Consider the following 22,899-nt stretch of genomic DNA (forward strand, 5'->3'; position numbering starts at 1 on the left):
TTTGACCTTTCATTTGCTGGGCTCTCCTGTCATTCTCCAGCCTGTTTTGTTGTGATTTGAGTAAGAGGTAGAGCCTGTCGGCGCCCAACCACAAGATTGGTAGTTCGATCCGTATGTGGCTGTCCACTCTTCCTAATGCTGAGATGGGTTAAATGCAGAGATTGAATTACACTACATTGTACTGTACGATTGTGTGTGACAAATAATAAGTTGTTTCTTCTTCTGACTGTGACATTTGAGAAGATTAAGTACTGGTGCAGCAGGCCAATGAATGTGTTGATGAGTGTGGTGCTGTCAGTGGGGGTGAGCAGAGGCGTGTCTGTATGAATTGGCAGGGATGGTATAAAGATGTATATTTCTCTCCAGGATCATATATCTGAGCAGTGAAAGTGCAACCAGAGGCAAAGCTTAATGACTCTGGCTGCAGAAGTATGACTGCGATTTTACTTTATTATGAAACTCAGTGGCACAAAAGTAAGCTGGGATGACCAACAAAAAAATGTAGAGCCTGGACAAAAGTAAAGCCAAGTATGCTGAGGCGATCAGTCCCCCTGCCTGGGCCTTGTTGAGGAATGTCCTAAGAGGCCACTTGCAGACACAAAGGGAAAGCTGTGATCGTCCCACTGCTCTTTTCCACTGTCTCTGTGTTCCCCTGCCTTACGCTGTCCCACGCCTCCCCGGCCAAACACAGGGTTCCTTCTCTTGTTATCTCTCATCTCTCAGTCCCCCATGCACCCCCTCCCACCCTCAGGCCAGGTCAGTTTCAATGCTTTGTGGCTTTTGATCCATAACTAGTGGTCCTTCTCATCCTATTTCAAGTTCTGTTTTGTGTTTGGCAATAATGGATCTGGAGGTTAGAGATGAACAACTTATTTTGGCCAGGTGCCCATATTAAAGACTGGCATTCCTTTACAGCCCCTGCACCCCCTTGGTACAAGCTGTCTGGTTCAGAGGATGAAGGGGTATGTGTTGGTTTTATATATGAGGGAGGATCCCCATGGGGTTTACTTTAGTAATGAGATTCAGATCAAAGATCAGTGGATGAGACGTCTCCCAATGGTCACGATTTAAATCATCCTTTATTGTTCAAGCAGCAATAACAGGAAAGATCAGAAAGCTTGGAGCCATTTTAACAGATCTTGGTGCACTCTTCTGTTTTGCCCATTCTAGCTCACATAATTGATTGTGTGCATGTGTTTTTTGCTGAATGCATTAAAGTTCATCATAAAATTGACTTCAGCTGACACTTTTGGTTTAGGCTAGGGGTTGATTGACTGGAACCTAGAGGGACTTGGGGGGGTGTAAAGGGTGCATTTTGCAGTTTAAATTGAACTATCTATAAAACTATAAGGACAAAGGCAGTACAGCAGATACATCAGCCTTAAGAAACAGGGGGAGGGAAGGAGGGAAGGGGAGAGGGTGGAGAAGGGCTGGAGAAAACCGATAAGATTGGCTAGGAACCAAAAGAGAGGAGTGTACAAAGGAGTAGAGAGAAGAAATAATATAGAATAAAGAATACAAGTAATTAAACACAATGTAAAGTGTGTGTGAGGACCGGATGGATGGTTTTACTTTTGCAAAGATATTGAGGAAAGAAGATTAAGCAACTTTGCAGGCAGCAATTTCTGCTATTGGTGTCATCCATCTGCCCCGATCAGTGCATGCACTTCATTAAAATGTAATTATATACAGGCACACAGACACATGGCGGCAGAAATGGTGTGGATCTCTTTGCAAATTCCTTTAATCAGCAGATCATAGGCAGCGTAAATATATTCATTGATGTCTCCATGTAGTCAAGTAGCTATAGAGGGAATAGATCCAGTGTAATACTAACTTGTGTTCACCTGTATGTGTATCTTGTGACCCTGTTTAGTTGCTGTGTCACTAGGGGCAGCCTATGGGAGGAGCTTATTTAACTTTTTTTTTTTTTTTGAGTCCTTGTGAACTAAGAGCAGCTCCCTAAATTGGGTCAAATCTGCAGGGAAGGGGGTTGAGAAATCCTACAAGCACTCAAGAATTCTAATTTCCTTATTTTCCAAGGAGAGTTCTTCAGTGATCTGGTTGGAAATAAGACGTCTACCTCTTCTGCCAGGATGGCAATCAGAATGTGTATTAGCGGGCTCTGCCGCTGTGGGAGAAAGAGCTATAATTGGTCTCTCCCCTGATGTCTCCTCCCCAGTGCTCTCTGCTGACCCAGCCCTTACTAAAAACTACTTTGCCCATCTAGGAACTCTGCAGATGCTCTAGAAGCAAGGGAAAAGGACAAACACTTTCAGACTGTGAAATTGAATTTAGGGCTCAAATGAAGCATTGTAGTAAGTTACAAATATTGAAGGCACACGTTTTGCAAGAAGGGTTTATGTAAAACAAAATGCAGTTGTAGTAGGGGAAAGGGATAGACTGGGTAAACCCCGCCCACTCTGCCGGAGATTTGATTTCACCCTGCAGCTCGGTCTGGAAACCTGCATGTTTAATTCTCCTACTTCAGTTCACAATTTTGCGGGAACCAATCACAAACTGGCTTATCTACCTGGCGCGCTATTGGGGGGTTTAACACAATGACGATAGAGAAGCGACCAAGCTGCTTCTTGTTTACCTTTGACATAGCAGCCACTGAACGCCACCGAAGCGCAGCAACCCTGTGATGCCCCTGTCACTTCTACCTCACCCGAATCGTTGTCTGATTGATTGAAAGACTTTCCAGTTGTGTACAGAATCATTTGAACTATGCTTGTTGGTCATGCCTCTTGTGCAGAGAAAATACAGAGCAGACTCCCCAGACCAACGCTCAATCTCAGGTATATTGAGCTTGGCTTGGTCTGGTCATAGCCAGACTAGGATAGGGATGCTGTAATTCAGTGGGCACCCTGATAATACTCAAAGGAACGTATTGAGTGTTTTATAAATTTAATTATTAAAAATTAAAGAGCACTACGTAGTAAAGGTGCCAGGACACGGCAGGCCAAATCTCAGAATATACTGTCCCAGATTAGGCAAAAGGGCACTTGTATTTTGCTCTCCACTTGTATGGTTCCAAATCACTTTGCACCAACTTGTTGTTGGCAAGTTTTTTAGCCCAGTATTGGCTACATCAAGACTTGATGTAAGTATAACCGAAGAGGTAATTTTAGTACCATGTTATTGCTCCTGTAAATGTCCTGCATTGATTCCTGATACTGACTTTGGTTAACAATCTATTTGAAACATTTTTGCAGGGAAGTAATGGCTTTAGTCTGTATATCACTCTGCACAGTTCCAGTCAGATGGTGTTAGTGTTGGAAGTTAAACCAAAAAGCAAGTTACTGAGCGCTGACACAGCGCCAGGCACAGCATGAGACTTACAGTCTGCCCAGGGCGTCGGTGTGTGTGGGTGTTATGTATGTGTCCAAATGTGAGTGCACGTGAATGTAGTGTACCCTGGTCTATGTGCATGACTGCACTCCTTCCACACACACCTCCAAGTGAATGTGATTCCTTTGAATGACCTGCTTTCCACACAGCGTGAGTCCCCACAGGAGTAAAGTTATGGGCGGCCCGTGTTTGTCCTTCAGCCTGTGGAAATCGCTACTGTACATATTGCTTTGGGCTCTCTGCTTCTGAGAGACTCCAGGAGTCCGATATAAACAAGGCATATGAGGAGTGTTGCATGTTGTGGATGTGCATATTGCAACATTGAGGGGGGAAAACCTAACATTTCCTCTCATATAATGTACTGTTTAAATCTTATTGAAGTAATTAGCTTTTAGAAAACATATTTTCCCCATCACTCTTTCTTGACCCTATTTACCCTGTCTTTCTTCTGTCTATGTCATTTCCTGTCTCTTTCTGATGACGGTCTCTTTTCATTGGCCTTACCAGTGCAGACGTTTGCTGAATGACAGCCAAGCAGCACTCAGCATTTACTTAAGTGGATGGGTTCCCCCCTCATCTGCTGTGTTCTGGGAAATGCACCCACTTGTTGCCCACTTCTGGCAAATGCACGAGGGGCCTTTCCCTATTCTGATGTGGCTTGATTTTTTTTTTTACGTGGAGTCAGGAAGGCAGTGATGTAAATCTTGTTTGGCTCCTTGAGTAAGTCTGATCGTGTGGGTGACAACCTGATGACATGTGGGGTGGCAGGGTAGAAGTCCTGCCCTTTAATTCTTATACTAGGGTGTCATCATGAACATGCTCTGCTGATTGGCTAAGATACTGATTTCCTACAAGCTCCTCTGCTTCTTTTGAAGAAGGCAAGTGAACAAATGATTACAATCCTAAAATAGTAACATTCGTTTGCTCAGTTTCTTTTTAATGATAGTCCCCTTCAGCTCTTCAGTCCTTTACTTTGTGGTTCTCCTTTAAAGGTCCCATGACATGGTGCTCTTTGGATGCTTTTATATAGACCTTAGTGGTCCCCTAATACTATATATGAAGTCTTTTTCCCAAAATTCAGCCTTGGTGCAGAATTACAGCCACTAGAGCCAGTCCCACAATGAGCTTTCCTTAGTGAGGAGGAGAGAGGGGGGGGGGCAAGGTGGAGGCTGTGGATGTGGCCTTGACCAACTGCCACTTTGCTTGTTTGAAAGCCATGATGTCTCTCTCTCGTGGATGGGCCAAATTATCTGGGTGGGCAAAGCAGAGAAAGGGGAGGTGACCTTGGCTCTTATGACCTCATAAGGGGCCACATTCCAGATTGGCCGATCAGAGCTTTCATTTTCTCAAAGGCAGAATAGGATACCCAGGGCTCGTTATACTCTTATCACTATTTCTAGCCACTGGGGGACCATATGCAGGCTGGGGGAACTCCTATTAATGTTAAAAATCTCATGAAGTGAAATTGTTATGCCATGGGACCTTTAAGACAGAAATACTGTGGTTGTGTTGGGCCATCTGTCTTGTTTTGTGTGGCGTGGCTCCCTTCAGCAACTGCCAGCTGCCCAACCTGACTTCATATTTCCAGAAAGGTAATGTACTTTCTGTTTTAGGCTGGTCCTTTCTGTTACTCTTGTTTCTGTTGTTGAACGCACGGCCTGCTCTGGGTTTACTCAACGTGACATCAACTTGTCTAGTCGATAGGGAGATAGAGAAAGAACAAGATAGAACACATATTCTCAAACCTGTCAGGACTTTGTTTCATTACAAATTACAAGTTTTCAGTTACATTTTATTTTGTAAATTCGGAGTTCATGTCCAGGACAAGTTAACAAGACTTTTGTTGCTGCACCATTCTCGTTTTGTCTGCTAAACTTAGCTTAGGGGCCGCTAAAACAACCGGAACCTCACAGTGATTGGTAACCGGCTCACAGACGCCTGTCGGCTAAACTTACTATGGTGTCGTCTTTATTGAAGCCAAAATGTATCCAAATGACGTACACAGTGTTTTTTGTTGTTGGTATAAGCTGCTTATTTTGCTCACTTGACTCATTGAGTTCTTCTCCATGTTACTTACATGCCACAGTCTGTATGGGGTGGAGTCACTTAACGACACATACGATAGTATGTTTTTAAGGGTAAAATACATGCTGAACATGCACACTGAGTACAGTATTTAACAGAATTAAAAAAAACAACGAAATACCGGTAACCAATATGGAAAAATTACATTGATTAAAGGTTCTGATTTTCAGTTTCGGTCACTTTTCAATTAATCCTCCAGCCCTAATCTCAAGGGAGTTGTCTAACCAAAAACAAAGGTTGTGCAAGTATTTGTTTTGGTGTCAGCTCTCCTTGTACGCGAGAACAGCTAACCATGTTTTTCATGGATACCCTGAACATTTGGGATGAATACAGTTTGCCAGGGATACTGTAGGCTGTGAGGTATGTGTGAAAGTTCAATATTGTGCAGACTGTCCTGCTCCCCCAGTTGTCTGAAAACAAGACAGGAAGACTACATGGCTTTGTTTTGGACTTCCTTAACAGCCTGCTATAAGGCTCATGCATGGAATTCCATTGTCTATTATGTCCATGTTAAATATTAGCAGACATTTCATTAAGTTTCATGGGCATGGTTTAGGTCAATTATTAAAGTAAGTGCTCTTTATCATGCTGCATATATTTTCTCTTTAGGTCATCATTTATTTTGCATTTTACGCTTTGCTAAAATCTTCTTTACGTAAAATAGAATGTGTAGATCTTGTACTTTGCTAATTTGTGTGTGTGTGTGTGTGTGTGTGTGTGTGTGTGTGTGTGTGTGTGTGTGTGTGTGTGTGTGTGTGTGTGTGTGTGTGTGTGTGTGTGTGTGTGTGTGTGTGTGTGTGTGTGTGTGTGTGTGTGTGTGTGTGTGTGTGTGTGTGTGTGTGTGTGTGTGTGTGTGTGTGTGTGTGTGTGTGTGTGTGTGTGTGTGTGTGTGTGTGTGTGTGTGAGTCTTAAAGCACAATGAAGCTCATTATTTCTGGATGGCTGGCCTTTTCCTTGCTTTATTGATTGCTGTGCCAGATTTTGTTTAGCTTTTCACTGACCTCTTATTGCAGGTACACTGCATCCACATTTTAACCGCTGACATTTAGTCGTTAACTTTTGCCGTTTTATTACAATTATGTAGGACCAGTATTGAATTAAAGTTTTTTTTGTAATAGGAGAGTAAAGAAAAAGGGAGATTTTTTCAGGTCATTGTTGGTATCATAAAGAGTTGTGAAATGAGTATTATAAAAACCTTGTGTTCAAGATCTCCTAAGCTTCTATTACTCTTTAACCATTACCTTGTTAACCTTTTGAAGAGACCCACAGAGTCAAACCTTGCCTCGACCTCTTCAACCTTTGAACCTTGCTGCTGAGGTAATGAGGGGAGGAGGAGGGACTTGTCCACTTTGGGAATCAGAGAAAGAGTGAGAGATGGGCTGTGTCTCATTCCACCTACTTCCATCAGTACACTGCTAATGTGCACTGACCATTTACTGCCTTAGTGCCCACTTTTGATGGTTAGTATTGTCCCAAAAGGAACACTTATGTTAAATCACTTACAGGAAATGATGAGCGGTCGTCTTGCCGCCTCTCAAACTGTGACAAAAATCTATTAAACTGACATATGTTGATAAAAAAAAGAGGCAGATTCAGCAACTGTATGGCCTATTTCTCACTTAAAATGTTTTCAGACACACGTTTTGGTGAGCTAGTCTCGTAAAATTTGAGTTTTGTATTCCGAACAAACCACCATCATTACGCTCGGTGGTGAAATCCGGGAGAAGCCAGACCCACGTGACGCATTCGTCCAATCAGCTACTGGTCGACGTTCCTGATCCTTCCCCTTTCTGCTTTTGTCTAGATGGTGTAGGTTTAGTGCGCATAGTGGTCCATCATTCTACAGTGGACATTTTGATTGTTTTTAGGGGGTCATCCAGGTACTTTCAGTACACTGACTTTTTGCATTATCTACTCTATATACATAAAACAAAGTGTTTGACGTGTGCAAGTAGGTGGTTTGAGACACAACCATGATCTCCCAACTTAACAACTGTGAGTTGAGCAGCTTATGACACGGTCAGGGTTCAGCAGGGTTAATTGCTAAATATGGTTAAATATCTCTAGTCTTGTAATACTGCTACAGTGTCTACCAAACAACACTTTGCAGCAGCTTTTTTGCTGCAGAGCGTCCGCCGTCCTAAGGGTTGATTACTCACACAAGCTTTCTTTTTATATCACAGGAAGTTTAACAAAAAGGTAGCATCTACTAAATAAGAATATTAATGTATGTTGGATCTTGTATAATGCAATTCTTCAGCAAGTTGAAAACACGTTTTTGTAAACATGAAGAGGATAAAATCTGTTTCCTTTAGACATCACAAATATTTTTTAGAAATGCATATAAAGATTTACCTGTATACTGTCAAACTTGCCTGCCAATAAAGGATTTTGATTTTAAGGCATTTTGATACAAGAATAACTTTGTTTTCAAATGGAGATAGATTCTGACATAAAACGGAGGAAGAGTAAAGGGAAAATGCTTCTAACACAGTGTTGTAAAGGCAACAGCAATTGTCCTTGGACTGCTGTTATGATTAGAGTGCTGATACTAGTGGTGTCCCTTTTTGCTTGTAGTGCAGGTAGGGGTACAAACGCATTGACCATCAATCAGGACACATTGCTCGCCCCTCAGTCCTTTCCACAGACAAAGCTAGTTATAGCAGCCTATAGTGTGAGTGACAGGAGGACCGGTCACATTCATTCTACTCTGGCCCGATGCTCAGTGCTGCCTGGCTGACCTGCGCTTTAGTCAAACAGATCACACACACAAGTTAAATCCTCTTCAAAGTGCATCTGGCTGCTGCACACTTGCTATCTGGTTTGTACCCTTCTCCTGTACCCTTTCATGATTGCCATTGCCACAGTTACATTTCATGATGCAGACTTCACCCCTTTTCAATCACCTTCTCAAATATAAAGGAACATAAGTTATTTCTGTGCACTGAAGTACCCTCAGGGACATGCCTCAGGGGATAGATATGCATAGAGAAGGATTAAGGTGCATTATATTTTGGGCGCTGCTGTCCTCCTAACCCTTCATCCTTTTCCCAGTGCCGGACGACCTCACTCCAGAGGAGCAGCAGGAGCTGGAGAATATCCGCAGGCGCAAGCAGGAGCTGCAGGAGGACATTCAGGTAATAATGGAATCTTAACACAGTAGATGGGTACAAAAAAACAAGCATGTACTGTATATGTTTGACTGCATAAAATGTCCTTTTAAGTTTTTTTACTCTAATTTTCAGGTTTAGTGATCGTATGTAGAAAAATGAGACAATTACTGTACACATTTTTCAAATGTACTTGCTTCAGGGGTCCAGCTATTTGGCTAACTTCAGCTGCTTTCAGCTACAACTACAAATTCTCTGCTTTTTGGTTAAATATTTACCTCTTAAATGTCTCTTTTTCAATGAGTCCTTAAACCATTTCAACTCGATAGGAATGGGAGGTATTTCCTGCCAAGTGCTCACTTTCTTAGCAAACGATTTATGTTTAGTCTTCAGCCATTTAGGTTTTGAAGATACACAGTGCTGTGTCAGCAAAGACCTCTATTTATGGAGACAGGTTATCTCTTTTGAGTGTTTTTAACAAAAAGTGAATAAAGGTTTTGAATACATCGCAGGTATAAAAATAAAATAAGCATACAGATAAAATAGGACTATGTTCTTATGAGGAACGTGGTCATGCTGTCAGTCGGATATCCCTTATATACGCTCTGATTTTCAAAAGCCAGGATTCAAATCTGCTTGACCGAATTTCCCTAAAGTGGTTTGTTTGATTCCTGTCCATGGCACATCATTCTTTGGCTGTTGCCTTGACCCAAGAGCAGAGCTGCTCATGTCCGTTCTGTCATTCAATAACCAGCTCCTTAAGCAAATGGCACGCAGGGGTGACAGAACTGTCATGCCCTGGCAGTGAGTTGGCCTCCAGATGTCCCAGTGGGCACCTCAGTTTCCACTGGCTGTGACAGACAAACATTGGAGACATGATCCGTCACCCCTTTTTTTATGAGCCTGGCCCACCAGCATCACCTCCCCCCCTCTCCGGTCAACACTGCTGCACCCCGCCCCATCCTCACCTCCTCTGTGTTCTGCACACTGACCTCTCTCCTCCTCCTCGACTCCCACACCCTCCTCTGCTGGTCCTGCATGTCAAGTCCCACCCCACCACAAACACCCACTTTGCTGTATGAGCAAGGCCTTTGTCTGTGGAGGCGAGGATCTCAGGAATGCGTTGTGATTGCTCACGTCTTGAAAACACAGATGTTCCCTTTGTGCTTTGGTCTATAATGAGTTGGTATTATGCATGAGAAATTATAAACTAACACTGCAGTTTCATATGAATGTAGAGGCTGGATGATTATAACAGTTTACTTAAGAGTTGCAGCTTCTCATGATCAATAGCCTTGTCTGTACACAGGACATCTCTTATGCTACAGTCTATTATTCCACACTTCAAGCTCAACCTGTCCATCCTCTACCCTCTGTAATGCCCTTACTGCGCCAGTCTGGCACCAGTGGTCCTGGCTTGATCGACTAAATCTGCTTTTAAGGCCATTAATAACTAAAACGCTTCACAAAATATAATCCACTTTTAAGCTTTCGTACTCCATTTGTATTGAGGTTATCCGCCTAATCGAATTCAGATTGAAAGGATTGTTTAGGAGAGCACACACACACAAACATGTTACTATTTGTTTTTAGTTTAAAGGAACTGAGAAGATCTGAATGTGCAGCAGTGTGTCGAAGTTTAAGTGAGTGATGTGAGGATTTACTCGATATGATAAAAGGCCACCTGGCTTATAGACAAACCGAGGTGATTCAGAGAGGAAGGCCTCTCCCTCGGCATTGTTCAATAGAGAAATACAAATACTTTGCATGTTGTTTGTATTGGTCACACCCGTTCACGCCTCCTGGTGTTAGGGAAATGGGTTGGCACATGATGAATTTGTCTTCATAGTCATGACATTTTAGGACAAACATTTATGTCTTTTCTACAGCGGCTAAAGGATGAGATAGCAGAAGTGACAAGTGAGATCGAGAACCTGGGTTCCACTGAGGAGAGGTAAGAAAAAGGGATCTGACCCCCCCCCCCCCCCCCCCCCCCCCCCCCCCCCCACCACCACACACACACACACACACATATTTCCCTTTCTGTTTTGCCTAAATGATCTCGTTGTTTGCCTTCGATTAACTTACCAAATGAAGCAGTCAATTATTAATGTTTGATGGTTAGGTCGGGCGATCCAAATACGCTCTCCAAATTGGCTATGCTTTTAAGGCAGTTTAAATGTTTCATCAGGCACACCTTCATGATGGGAGGCCTCATTGAATAATGCAGTGGGTGTACGGGCAGAGGCAGACAATGGATGGTCCCAGGGGAGGAAATGCTGATGTTTGGTCTACTCCAGTGGATAGGGATCCCATCAGCTACCGAATAATCCTAAAGCACTCTTTCATGGATCTAAAACCCATTAAGGGTTACAGCACTGTCGTGTGATCAAAGTTTCCTTTGATCCATTTATTGAAGAAAGTACATGATAGCTTGTGCTGTCGTTGAGTATCTGTTTAGTTGATTGTTAGATTTTGGCAGTCAAGGGCCGAAGGAATGCTGGTGAGAGTGAAATCAGTGGGAAGAAGTGGTGACCTCTTGCTGGTTAGAGATGGAGATGTAACCATGGTAACAGCAGTGCACTTTGACCCTTGTATAACTCAAGGCCTAAGAAATGAGACGTTCCCATATGCATGATGGTAAACACTTTATCAATGCTTGTCATCACAGTGGAGGGGGGAGGAGAGGCCGGCCTCTGCCAAACAAATGAAAAATGTTAATGGGAAAGACACTTTCAGGAAATTAACCAAAGACATTTATTGTAATGGACCGAGCCTTGTTGGATTTGCATATGTAAAAGGTAAAATATCTAAATGGATTTATAATAGAGTGATAATTGAGTTGTTTATCAAACAAGAATGTCAAAAATGTCTGGTTCCAGCATGTCTAAGGTACTAATATTTTTTAGTTTCCTGAGTTATGTGATATTTAACGTATTTGGGTTTTAGACTGTTGGTTGGAATAAACAAGCAATTTTAAGACATTACCTTGAGTTTGGGGAAATAGTTACAATTTTCTGACATTTTTTAAACCAAATGCTTAGTAAAAAATAAATAAACTCAGATTAATCAATAATAAAAATATTAGTTGCATCTTTTTTATATACCAATATGTTCATGTACAAGATTATGTTTACATCAAGCACAACTAACAACAATCACCATCTTATGTTTTAGGAAAAATATGCAGAGGAATAAACAGGTGGCCATGGGCCGTAAGAAATTTAACATGGACCCCAAAAAGGTAGATGGAAGAAACTGTTACGATTCTTCAGAAATGCAAATTGTCCCATATGTTCTCATAAGCAGAAAGTAACCTGGGACCCTGTCTCTTTCTTAGGGGATTCAGTTCCTAATTGAGAACGACTTGCTGAAGAATACTAGCGACGACATTGCTCAGTTCCTCTACAAGGGCGAGGGCCTCAACAAAACAGCCATCGGAGATTACCTCGGAGAGAGGTCAGGATGACAATTGACTTGTTTTTTTCCCTCTATCTAACCATCTCCCTCTTGTTCTTTATCATGACCCACCCGCACACAGCCATGTGTTGGATAATGGCATCGTCTAGCAAGTTCTTTCTTTCTGTATTGCTGTGTTTCTTCTTTTTCAGGCACACACCCATCCATTCTAGTTTATTGGCGCCACATTTAGGCCATCCTCTCAACAATGTTGGTTACCTAATAGCCTCTATCTATCTAAGATTATCTTACTCGTTAATAAGTAACATGATCAAGAGATTCTCAACACTGTAATGCATGTGTTTGCAGGCAATTCCAGATTTCACTTCAGAGCTGAGACCATCCTCATTAGATTGAACACATAATATAGGAAATAGTAATGGGCCTGGAGTACAATATGTGCTGTTCAGGGACTGTAGGGCAGGCAGGGTTACAGTCAAGGTGTGTTCCGTGAGGTCAAACCAAGAATAGAAGCTTAGGCTTTTGATGGATGGCTCTGTGTTTTTGATTCTGTGAAGGAGAGGCAGGAGCAGCGGGAGAGCCTTGAGACCACTAGAAGTGATGACTGTGACAGCGAGAGCTCCTTAGAGCCTTCCCATGATCCCACAGGGCAGATTATTTACTCTGAAGGGCATGAAGGTTGCAGTGATGTCATGATCGAGATTAGACAATAAATGAAAGGGAGGTGGTCATTGTTTTCCATCTTCTATTGGGTTTAATGGGAGTATGCAGCTTATCACCGACCTCCTTAAACCTATATGAGCCAGATCACACCCTGAGCTGAGCCCTCAGACACGCTCCTATTGGGGAATACTTTCCAAACGAGGCAGCGATCCAACTTTTATGAAGAGCTCCGGTTAAATCTAGGCTTTCTTCAGCATCCACCAAATCACTCCTTAAACTTTACTTTATGGATTTGCTTGTAGGTAATAACGTTTTTTAGAGCTTCATGGATTAGTTTAGTAGTCCATCAACAGAACATGTATTTATTATTTACTATTTTGTGTGATTAGTAATTTTAAAGGAAAACTTCCCAATGTATGCATATTAGTCTGATTGCAGTTCTTGGAGTACTACTGCATTTATTTTGTGGATTATTTTCACTTCACACATCGTAAGTCTGGACAGACACTGTTATTAGACTGCAGTACTGAATTGGTGTATTGTCATTGTGAGGATTTGCTACTTTTCTTTGTCTTGTGTGATGGGAAATTTAATATCTTTGGGTTTCAGACTGGGGTTGGACAAAGTTAGAAATTACTTTTGGTCATTTTGTGCTTGTGATGGGCATTATTCACTATTTTCTTTTTGCATTTTATAGACAAAACAACAAGATCTAGTTGCTTATTTGAGAAAATAATTGGCAAATAAATGAATAAATATTATCATTAGTTGTAGCTTTAATCTTTTGTGTATTAATTTTGTCTTGGTTATGCAGAAAAGAAATTCTACATTTTTAACAGTAATACATGTGTTTACTATGTTCTGTCTCTTGTAGAGATGACTTCAATATCCAAGTCCTCCATGCCTTTGTGGAACTTCATGAGTTCACAGACCTTAACCTGGTTCAGGCACTCAGGTAAAACCGCATCTCCCCAGGAACGTGACACCTGACGTCTGCTACAGTTCTTGACTAGATTCTCATAGCTTTGCTCCCTTTTTATGTAAATCATGTGAGATGCAGGCCATTATTTAAAAGTTTCCTTATTTGCAATTTGAAAATATGCAGATGTCAGTTTCAGTCTTGTGCCTTAAGAGAGCACATTCAGCCTTTTCACTGTGGGAGTGAGTTTGTTGCTGACGACTGAGCTGTGTCCCCGGACAGACAGTTCCTGTGGAGTTTTCGGCTACCAGGAGAAGCTCAGAAGATTGACCGCATGATGGAGGCCTTCGCTCAGCGCTACTGCCAATGCAACCCTGGCGTTTTTCAGTCTACAGGTAGCACCGTCATGCCATACATCCTGGCTTTCTACCTCAACATTTTAATTTTTAAGGGACTAGACCAGATAAACTTGTCTCCCTGAAGCACTCCATTTTCCACATTACACTGAGATCTAATGGCATGTCAGTGGAACTCCTATCCAAACTGATTTGTTTAGCAGACACAAAGTCTGCTGAGGTGAACTGTGCTCTGAAAGAGTGTCTGGCTTTTGGGAAATAATGCCCACAGCAGACAGCTGACTGCCTCTAACATGGATACAGATGGATGTGAATAATGCATGGGACTTATCAACAGCCTAACGGGCCAGATAAAGTGCTGCTGTGTCAGCTGTGTGCTGGCCACGTTGTCTTTTAGCAAACACACACATTAGAGTGCACATCCAGAAACACACATGCATACTTAGCTGCCCACTTGCAGCCTTTCACTCCCACCCACTCTCCTTGCTAATGAAACTTTGTCTATTTGTTCCTCTCTGTGGGGCTGTGGTCCCCTAAGTACAGTGCTTCCAGCTCAGTTTATTAACATTCATATTCAAAGACTAAATTAAACACCAGCAGCAGCTTTTTGGTAAACAGCAACCTATTGCTTATCTTTCTCTTTTAGTGTGATCTTGTTTGTGTGTGTGTGTGTGTGTGTGTGTTACAGACACCTGTTACATCCTGTCATTTGCCATCATCATGCTAAACACCAGCCTCCACAACCCAAATGTGAAAGACAAGCCTTCTGTGGAACGATTCATCTCCATGAACAGAGGAATCAACGAGGGAGGAGACTTACCTGAGGACCTGCTCAGGGTCAGTATAGCTGTAAAACCCAGTTATTTCCATCCTCATTATTGATTTTTCCACCTGCAATCTCAATCCTGCTCTGTGTTCATAGTCAACTATCATTATTGTAGAATCTGTATGACAGCATCAAGAATGAGCCTTTCAAAATCCCAGAAGATGACGGCAATGACCTCACACACACTTTCTTCAACCCGGACAGAGAGGGCTGGCTACTAAAACTGGGTGAGTGACACTGGAAATACATGCACACAGTTATTTGAGCACATAATGAATGGCACAATTAATAGTGCTAGTCAATCTGGCTGCGCTGATAGATGGGTTTTCATAGCAGCAATACATATTGGTAGATTATCTTAAGACTGCATAAAGTGATAACCAATGTCTTCCCTGAGGTCAATAACCTGTGTGTCTGTGTGTTGAGGTGTTGGGGAGATGTGTGCATAGGTTTGTACACACTCAAACTGAGACATCTGAAGACATCTCTACCCGCTTTCATGTATAATGAATGTGGCCTGGAGATCAGACCACAAGTGGAGGCCTTTGAATTATTTAAGCAGGGCATGTTCGTACACCGACATGCACACACAATCACAAATACTGACTTTTATGGCTTGTAAATCAAATGTATCCACACACGCAAACATACACATACTGTACATACACAAAGTATAGAACATTTTACTTCAGAGAGCTTTGTTTTTATTTTGATCAAATTGTTTTTGCTTTTTCTGTGGACATTTTGATCCTGATTTTATTGGAGATTTAAAGCGCATACTTTGTCCCATTGTGGAAACTCCCAGCCGGCCTTGGCATTTTTTAGTAATAAAGGGTGTGTCTTTATGTTTATAATTATTTTTCTTATCCTAATTAAATGTTACCAGTGGGATGTTTTTGAAGGGCATTTTTGTCCCGATGTTTAGCTAATTTCTGACTTTGACATATACAAATACATATGCACTACACACATACCTTTTTATTTTTACAAATGTTTACAGGACGTCAGCTGTTATTGGCACTGATCACGATAACTTTACAAGCAGAAAAGCACAACCCTGGGCCCCTGAACTCTTCTGTTTCCTCTGAGATCTCTCTCTCTTGTACAGATTCACAATGAATTTAATAGAAAAAAGCATGAATGTTCAAAGTAAAATTGAATCTTCAAATCGCTGTGAATCTTTACAACTGACTACACCAAGAAAGTAAAGAATAACTCTTTCTCCACTGACTCAAAGTTGGCAGATCTGAGTAGAACAATCAGGGTGGAAGGTAAATTACTGGCTATAACATAAATGGACCTATGTGGAGGTGGTATTTAATGAAGTGCTTTACTGCAGCTGTGTCATTGAGTAGAACTCCCCCTTGTGGCCTGATTATAACAACAGATATGTAAAATCTGTTCAACCTCATTGCAAAATATAGAAAATTAAAAATGAAAGCTGTAAAGCAGTACATCAAAGCCTCACTGGAACCAGATTAACAGGACTGTGGTGCAATAATTTCTTATCATTTAATTTGATTTTTTTTGTTTTCTTTTCCTCTTCGTTTGTTTGTTTGTTCCATGATTTTGGCTGTTGTCTTTCCTCAGGAGGTATGTACACCTGCTCTTCCCAAACGCTAGTCCATCTCTCAGCTCTCGGGTGCTTTTGGTTCACACAGGGTTTTTTTTTTGTCTGTAGATTTGTTTTATTTTTTTTGTCTCTCCATTGACTCATTTGAACTTCAGATGTTTGTCTGTTCAGTCTCTCATTGAGCTGGTGGTTAGTCCACATTCTTTTATCTCTGTGGGTGGTTGCCGGGCGGTCGCCGGGTTCATTCGCCCCCCCCCCGTGGGCTCGGCTCAGGGTGCTGATGCTTTGTGACCACTCTACTGAGCAGTTTGACCCTCTTTTCTCTGTATGCTGTGGTGGTCACTCTCTTTGATCTCTGTTTGTATTTTTGTTTTTAAAGCTGCATTATACCTTTTCTCCATACAGTGAGCACAACAAAGGAATTGTACTTGACTCTCCATATTAATCATGAACCTATTTACCCATTGGCTTATTGTTGTTTGCTCTCTGGTTGCATGAAAAGGGAATACTGCACCTTTTTAACAATGTGGCTCTGCTCTCCTTATGCTGTAAATGGATCTGAAGTGTAACAGTGTGGCTGCGGCCCGTTGTGGTGCTAGACTGGACTGGACCAAACTGTGGGAGAGAAGCGTGGGCAGAGGAGTGCGTCGAAAGGGATTCAAGCATGATTCTAATGATTCAAGCATGCTTATACTCTTAAAGTGCACATGGTTGGCAGTTTGACTGTGCATTCTTCTAATGAATACATCTTTCCTATTAATTGCAAAATAGGAGCCCTTAGGTAAGAAGAGAACCAGTTGGTAATTTTTTTAGTTGAGATAAATCATTTCCAAAGGAACCTAGATATGATTTACAAGAAAATCTGTTCCCTTTGAACCTTTACTTGCCCAGCCTCCCACAGCCCTGTCTTGCATGGGTGCCCCCCTCCACTCAGCTCCACTCCGGTCCAGCCCCATGCACACATCCCTGCAACAATCTGCTGGGACGTCCAGCCTAGTCCCAGACATTCTTGCACTGGAGGAGGTCATCTCTCTTTATTGAGAGTGACAGTAAATGACATGATCATAAAACCAATCCCAACCACCAACTGACCCAATCAGCTCTCAGGCCGTCAGCTGTGTGATTCTGCCCATCGCGTCTGTGTTTTCTGTTTGTCTGCTTTGTGTTGCAACACGCTGACGAGTCGAGATGTGGCGAGGGGCTCTCCATCTCTGCCTGTTGAGTGAAGCGTGTGTCAATGGTGTCTTTAGATTATAACACGCATAGACTGAAGTGTTTGACCTATCATTGACCTATGATGGGCTATCATATACAGTGCTACTGCTGTTATATGATAATACAAGTGTGTTCTACTTGTCTGTATAAAAGCATCCTCAAAGCCTCTATCCTGGTAGATAGGTTTCACATTGCATCTTTTTACTAACATTGGTGGTGGAAAAGCCTAGTCTAGACAAGGCTTAGGCCTTTATCAGGTTATGTTCAGAAAGACAGGCCCCCCCTTACTCACTGGACACTGCTCTTATATGACTCAGAAGTTATTTAACAAAGTCAAAACCGGAAATTCATGTCTGAGATGTCTGTTGAGAAGCCGAGCATAGCTCCAGGCACTGAGCCTCCTGCCCCTTTCAGTTTGTTGGCATCCCATCCTCCCAGAGCAAAAGTGCCATCTGCTACTGTGATCAGGTTTCCCCTCAGGAAGTATTGGTGACAAATGGGGTCAAAGGCCAGCTGCAAATTAGCGGGCACAAAGTTAAATAAAGAGCCCCTATTGGGTGCGAAAGAACTTAATCCTTAGTCGCCCCATTACATTCCAACTTAATTGTTAGTTGCCACATTACGTTCCACATTCAGCCATCCTATAGTCATTGGAGTGCTTTTCCTTATCATTGGTTTCTTATAGTTTAGTTACTTCATTTAGTAGGTGGTTCAGTGAGTGCAAAGCACATGGATCTATATTCTCCCCATCTATAAGTCAGCAACTAAGGAAAAAAACGGGGCCAAGTGAGCAAAATTTCTAGGCACATGGACATGCAGCTTCAAAGTGTAGCATCACATCAACTCCAATTAGCCTTAATGTGGCATTTATCAACTATTTGGGATTTAACTGTTAAGTGGTAATTATATGTTATTAAAATGTAGGTGAGAACATAGCGACAAATTATAAATCAACACATAAAAGGGGAAAGGAATGGGTAGTTATGAAATCAAGAAAAATAACCAGAGGTGTAGGCCATGCAGTTGGGGTGATGGTGAGTGCATGGTGTGATGGGGAATCAAGGTGAATAGTGGGCTGTTATGGGTGAAAGGAGTTCAGTGGAGCTGTCATCTGTCTGTCTGGCCATACATCTGTCTGCCTGTCTGCTGCTCGAACCGGTGCTTGGGTGCTCGTTTCTCTCTCTTTTCTCTTGCTGAGCCTCTCTAATGCTTGCTGTTTGCCCCACAGGGGGACGGGTTAAAACCTGGAAGAGGAGGTGGTTTATCCTCACGGACAACTGTCTGTACTACTTTGAGTACACCACAGTGAGTACAGCTCAGTTTCTCAGTCCCAGTGAAGAATCTGCCCACTCTATTCTTGTTGTTTCCTGTGTGCAACACTCTGTCACTCACATATTTGATATTTGTCCAGGACAAAGAGCCCAGAGGAATCATCCCATTGGAGAACCTGAGCATCAAGGAGGTGGAGGATAAGAAGCCTGTAAGTACAGCTCCCTCTAATGGTTCATTTTGGGATTACACACAGTCAGGACTAAGATTTTAGAACTACCCACTTTTTAAATGAACAATAAAGAAGGACTCTTCAGTGCTACCTTTTTTGAACATTCACAATTGGGATTATTTTAGCTGAATTTCCACAGCTGTGTTGTGTACCATGCATCGTTTTGACATTTGAGGACGATAACCATTTTTACCTCACAACAGTATATGAAGCAGTATACAGAGGTGAACAGTATGCCAAAAATACAGATTTTTCTAAATATACACAGTGTACGCATATGGAACTGTAGGTACATGAGCTAATAGATTATAGCATTTTTGATAAATAGTCATTCTTGTCTTTATGTCATGATACTTTCTATAATTTCGAATCTCCATCCACTTAATTTCTTTAGAACTGCTTTGAGCTTTTCATTCCTGACAACAAGGACCAGGTGATAAAAGCGTGCAAGACCGAGGCTGACGGACGCGTTGTGGAGGGCAACCACACTTTCTACCGTATTTCCGCCCCCACTACTGAGGAAAAAGAGGAATGGATGAACAGCATCAAGTAAATGTTTTTTTTAACAGTATGATACAATGCGTGTTTCTAACTTGCATATAAGGCTCATTGCTGTAGGCCGGAGGTTTTCAAAGTTACTCTTGTTATTTGTATTTGTCTTTGCAGGATTTTCAGTGATAATCATGCTTAAAGTTTATAAAAGCCGCAATTTTCACGCTTATGCCATAATGCTTCTGTTACTGACATTTTCCTCTGCGTCCACAGAGCTGCTATCAGCAGGGACCCCTTTTACGAGATGCTGGCAGCCAGGAAGAAGAAGGTGTCATCCATGAAGAGGCACTAGAACTCCTCAGCACTCCAGATGTTGCACTTGACAGAACAGGGGGTCCAGGTACTCGCCCTGTCTGGGTCAGTGCGGAGGTCGCGGGCTGGGGTCTGCTTCAGACCTCTTCAGGGGATTTCTCTTGGATACATTCTAGGCCTGGCTTTGGGACTCTACAGGTCAGAAAAACAGGAAGCATGCTGACGTTTTTTAGATAAGAGTCGGGGCCAATGTGTCCTCGATTCTCCTGTCTTTTTCTCTCTCAGCTTTGTTTGTGCTCTCTGTCTATGAGGCTATAAGGAAATCTTGCTGAATAACTCAGCAAAATCCCCTTCAAAGATGCTTTAAAAACACAATTCCCATAAACAATGCACACATACACAATATGCATACAGTCATGCAGTCCCCCGTAGCACACGTTGTTTTAAACTCAGCAGGTCTGACCAAGTGTGGCACTCTAAACCAAAATATTTCTTGCTTTGTGAAAGAAAAGTAAAGACTTTTTCTGATGTGCTTTAAAATGTTAAGGTAATATGTGTCTATTTTTACAGCTTTAAATGTCAATTCCTCTTCAGTCTTTTTTGTTTGTTTGCTTTTGTAATACTAAAAAACAAGGTTTGGAACAGTAACTGCTTGGGGGGAGGGGAGGGGAGATTTGATAACTGTTAACAATTTTATAAAAAGTAAATAAATAAATGGTTGCCACTCAGGAGATTGTTATGTTCTGAAACTGTCGGCGTTTACATGGATCCTGTTCACAACACGACAGCCATGTGAGGAATGAAAGCCTCATCTGTGTCCCAAACTGACGTGGTTTTGTAAATGTGAAGCTGCAGCGTGGGTGAGGGTGTGTGCTTGTCTGGACAGGCTCTGAGTGTTCGATCTGTCTCTCGCTGTTCATTTCTCGAAGGACCTGGAGATGCGTCTTGGGGATTAGTGTTTATCACCCTGGGCTTCTTTTTGAGGTTTTTAGGTTGTCTGGAAATTAGAACTGGTAGCCCCTTTTTTCATTTTCTCTTCCAATAGATTTTTCTCTAATTTCATTGTTAGGAAAATGACTTTACTGGCAATCTAGGTGACATTTTATGAGAAAAGCTGCTGGTTAGTGACAGTAAATTAGTCATCTCCCAGTTAAACATTTAGTCTTTGTTCCCTGCCTTTAACATTTTTTTCTTTGTAGAGGGTTATGTAACCCAACCTCACTGATCATTGTACAATACTGTGTGCTTCAGGTTGTTTGTGTAAGACATAATATATGACATATTGTTGTAGAGGCTTTAAAGCAGCACAAATAAATGTTGCTTCATTGAAGCTATGCCTGGAAATGAATGGGTTGTCCCTGTCTCAGGTTCCGTAGTGTGATGTGAAACAATACAAAACTACTACTTGTATGAGGAATGTACTGTGGAGAACCAAAAGATGGAGGTCAGGACGTCTGATTGGTCATGCTGAGGCAGTGGCATGTCATTTAGTCAAATAGCAAAAACTGCATTGAGGTACAATTTTACAAACGCGGTCTGATTTGTGCATCAAGCGGTTGTCTTTTCTACTCTAGTCTACTGTTGTCTCTTCTCTCATCTGTGCCTGCCGGTCATTATCTTTACTCCATGCTGTTTTGTTTCCTGGTTCTCTTCCTTTCTCTACTCCTCTCTGCACTAATCGTAGAGAAATAAAGAAAAATGCAAAACAATCAATTCTAGACAGTATTGGTTTATTTATCAAAGTTGTACATACTTAAATGTATAGTGGGTATTTTGTCTTCATTTTGTATCGTATTGTGCCATTTTCTTTTTTTTTTAATTCTGTTCGATAATGTTTGATTTGAGGTTTGTATAATTGCCATTTAATCAAGCTGAAATAAAGACAAATTTGTCTCAATGCTGCCTGTGAAATGTCTTTTACAGAACTGCATGTCAACATCAGCTCCTGTTACAGTGGTAAAGTAATTCCAGCTGGTGGCAGTATGTGATAGGAACTGTTGAGGCATTCTGCTGCAGAGAAGGAAGTCAAATTTTCTGTTTTATGCTGCTTATTAATTACTGCTGAAAAACAGTCATGCCAAATCTATTAGAAACATAATTATGCTTCTATGAAAAAGAAACCAATCTCTTGGTACAGTTTCAAGCCAGCCTTTATTTATAGCGTCATACAATTTCATATTTTTTCACTAACTTGCTTTTGAAGTATTTATGACACAAATGTCGGGGCAGCAGGGAAAGGTCGATATTTACAAGTGAATATGTATCCTATTAAATGATGCCTGGAAAAGCAATCAATAGAAATGACTTTCTCAATGAAACAGCCATGCAGGAAACAGACTCAAATGCAGTTGAAAATATAAATGCCTATCTTTAGATTTGTGTTACAGTCTACTGCAATTGACTCATTAGGACTTATATTAAAAGACTTCATGAAAAGAAATGACCTTACCCTTGTGTAGAGTTTTGATTATGTACTTTTATTGTCATCCTGCAGTACCATGAAAAAGAGTTAATACCCCATTGAGACACAAAAAAACACTCATTGTTTTGACGTTACAATGTGAACGAGGGATGGACCTGGACAACAAGGTTGCAGCAGTTGCCAAAAGGTCAGTCGTAAAAAGTTGAGAATGTGTGACTCATGGTGTTTTCATTCCGTCATTTGACTTTATTTTTCAATGAAATGTTGAGCACAAATTTGCAGTGAAATACAAATCTGCTTTTCAGCATCTTAAAAGTATAGCTTACAGAAAAGGAAGACTGTTATTCCAAGCAGCTTGGAAAAACGTATCGGCTACAGAAGCCCTTTGTAGTGTAACACAAGTTGGCTTCATTCCCCATTGAACAATTACATACTGACATACATTGTAGTAGTGGAGTTGCTGAGATCCGTGGGTAATGTTGAGCAGGTAGTAAGTAAGTAAGTAAAACCTACAACAATCCTGCCTTGTGAATACCTGAGTTTTTTTCAAGTTGAGACGTGTTTATCTGAGCATAGAGAATTGCTTTTAAAAACCCTTTAATCTGTGAAAGATTAAAATGTTTTATTTCCCAGCAAAACCAAATTATGCCC

The 22,899-nt window shown here is 41.6% G+C and overlaps 1 protein-coding gene across 4 annotated transcripts in view; it reads left to right on the forward strand.

Moving 5' to 3' along the window:
• Window positions 1-21,723, forward strand: part of LOC116702864 (cytohesin-1) — a 41,049-nt gene extending 19,326 nt beyond the window's left edge. For 3 of the 4 annotated variants that reach the window (XM_032537360.1, XM_032537359.1, XM_032537361.1), the window contains exons 2-13: window positions 8,494-8,576; window positions 10,439-10,503; window positions 11,727-11,793; window positions 11,890-12,008; window positions 13,507-13,587; window positions 13,834-13,946; window positions 14,596-14,744; window positions 14,849-14,961; window positions 18,748-18,826; window positions 18,933-19,001; window positions 19,417-19,571; window positions 19,788-21,723. In XM_032537360.1, coding sequence (XP_032393251.1) covers window positions 8,494-8,576; window positions 10,439-10,503; window positions 11,727-11,793; window positions 11,890-12,008; window positions 13,507-13,587; window positions 13,834-13,946; window positions 14,596-14,744; window positions 14,849-14,961; window positions 18,748-18,826; window positions 18,933-19,001; window positions 19,417-19,571; window positions 19,788-19,866 — 1,172 coding nt within the window. In that variant the 3' untranslated portion in view covers window positions 19,867-21,723. The remainder of the gene's footprint in view (window positions 1-8,493; window positions 8,577-10,438; window positions 10,504-11,726; window positions 11,794-11,889; window positions 12,009-13,506; window positions 13,588-13,833; window positions 13,947-14,595; window positions 14,745-14,848; window positions 14,962-18,747; window positions 18,827-18,932; window positions 19,002-19,416; window positions 19,572-19,787) is intronic. The other variant, XM_032537358.1, reaches the window with a different exon arrangement.
• The last annotated feature ends 1,176 nt before the right edge of the window (window positions 21,724-22,899 follow it).

This window comes from Etheostoma spectabile, chromosome 15, assembly GCF_008692095.1.
Source record: "Etheostoma spectabile isolate EspeVRDwgs_2016 chromosome 15, UIUC_Espe_1.0, whole genome shotgun sequence".
Classification (NCBI taxonomy): domain Eukaryota; kingdom Metazoa; phylum Chordata; class Actinopteri; order Perciformes; family Percidae; genus Etheostoma; species Etheostoma spectabile.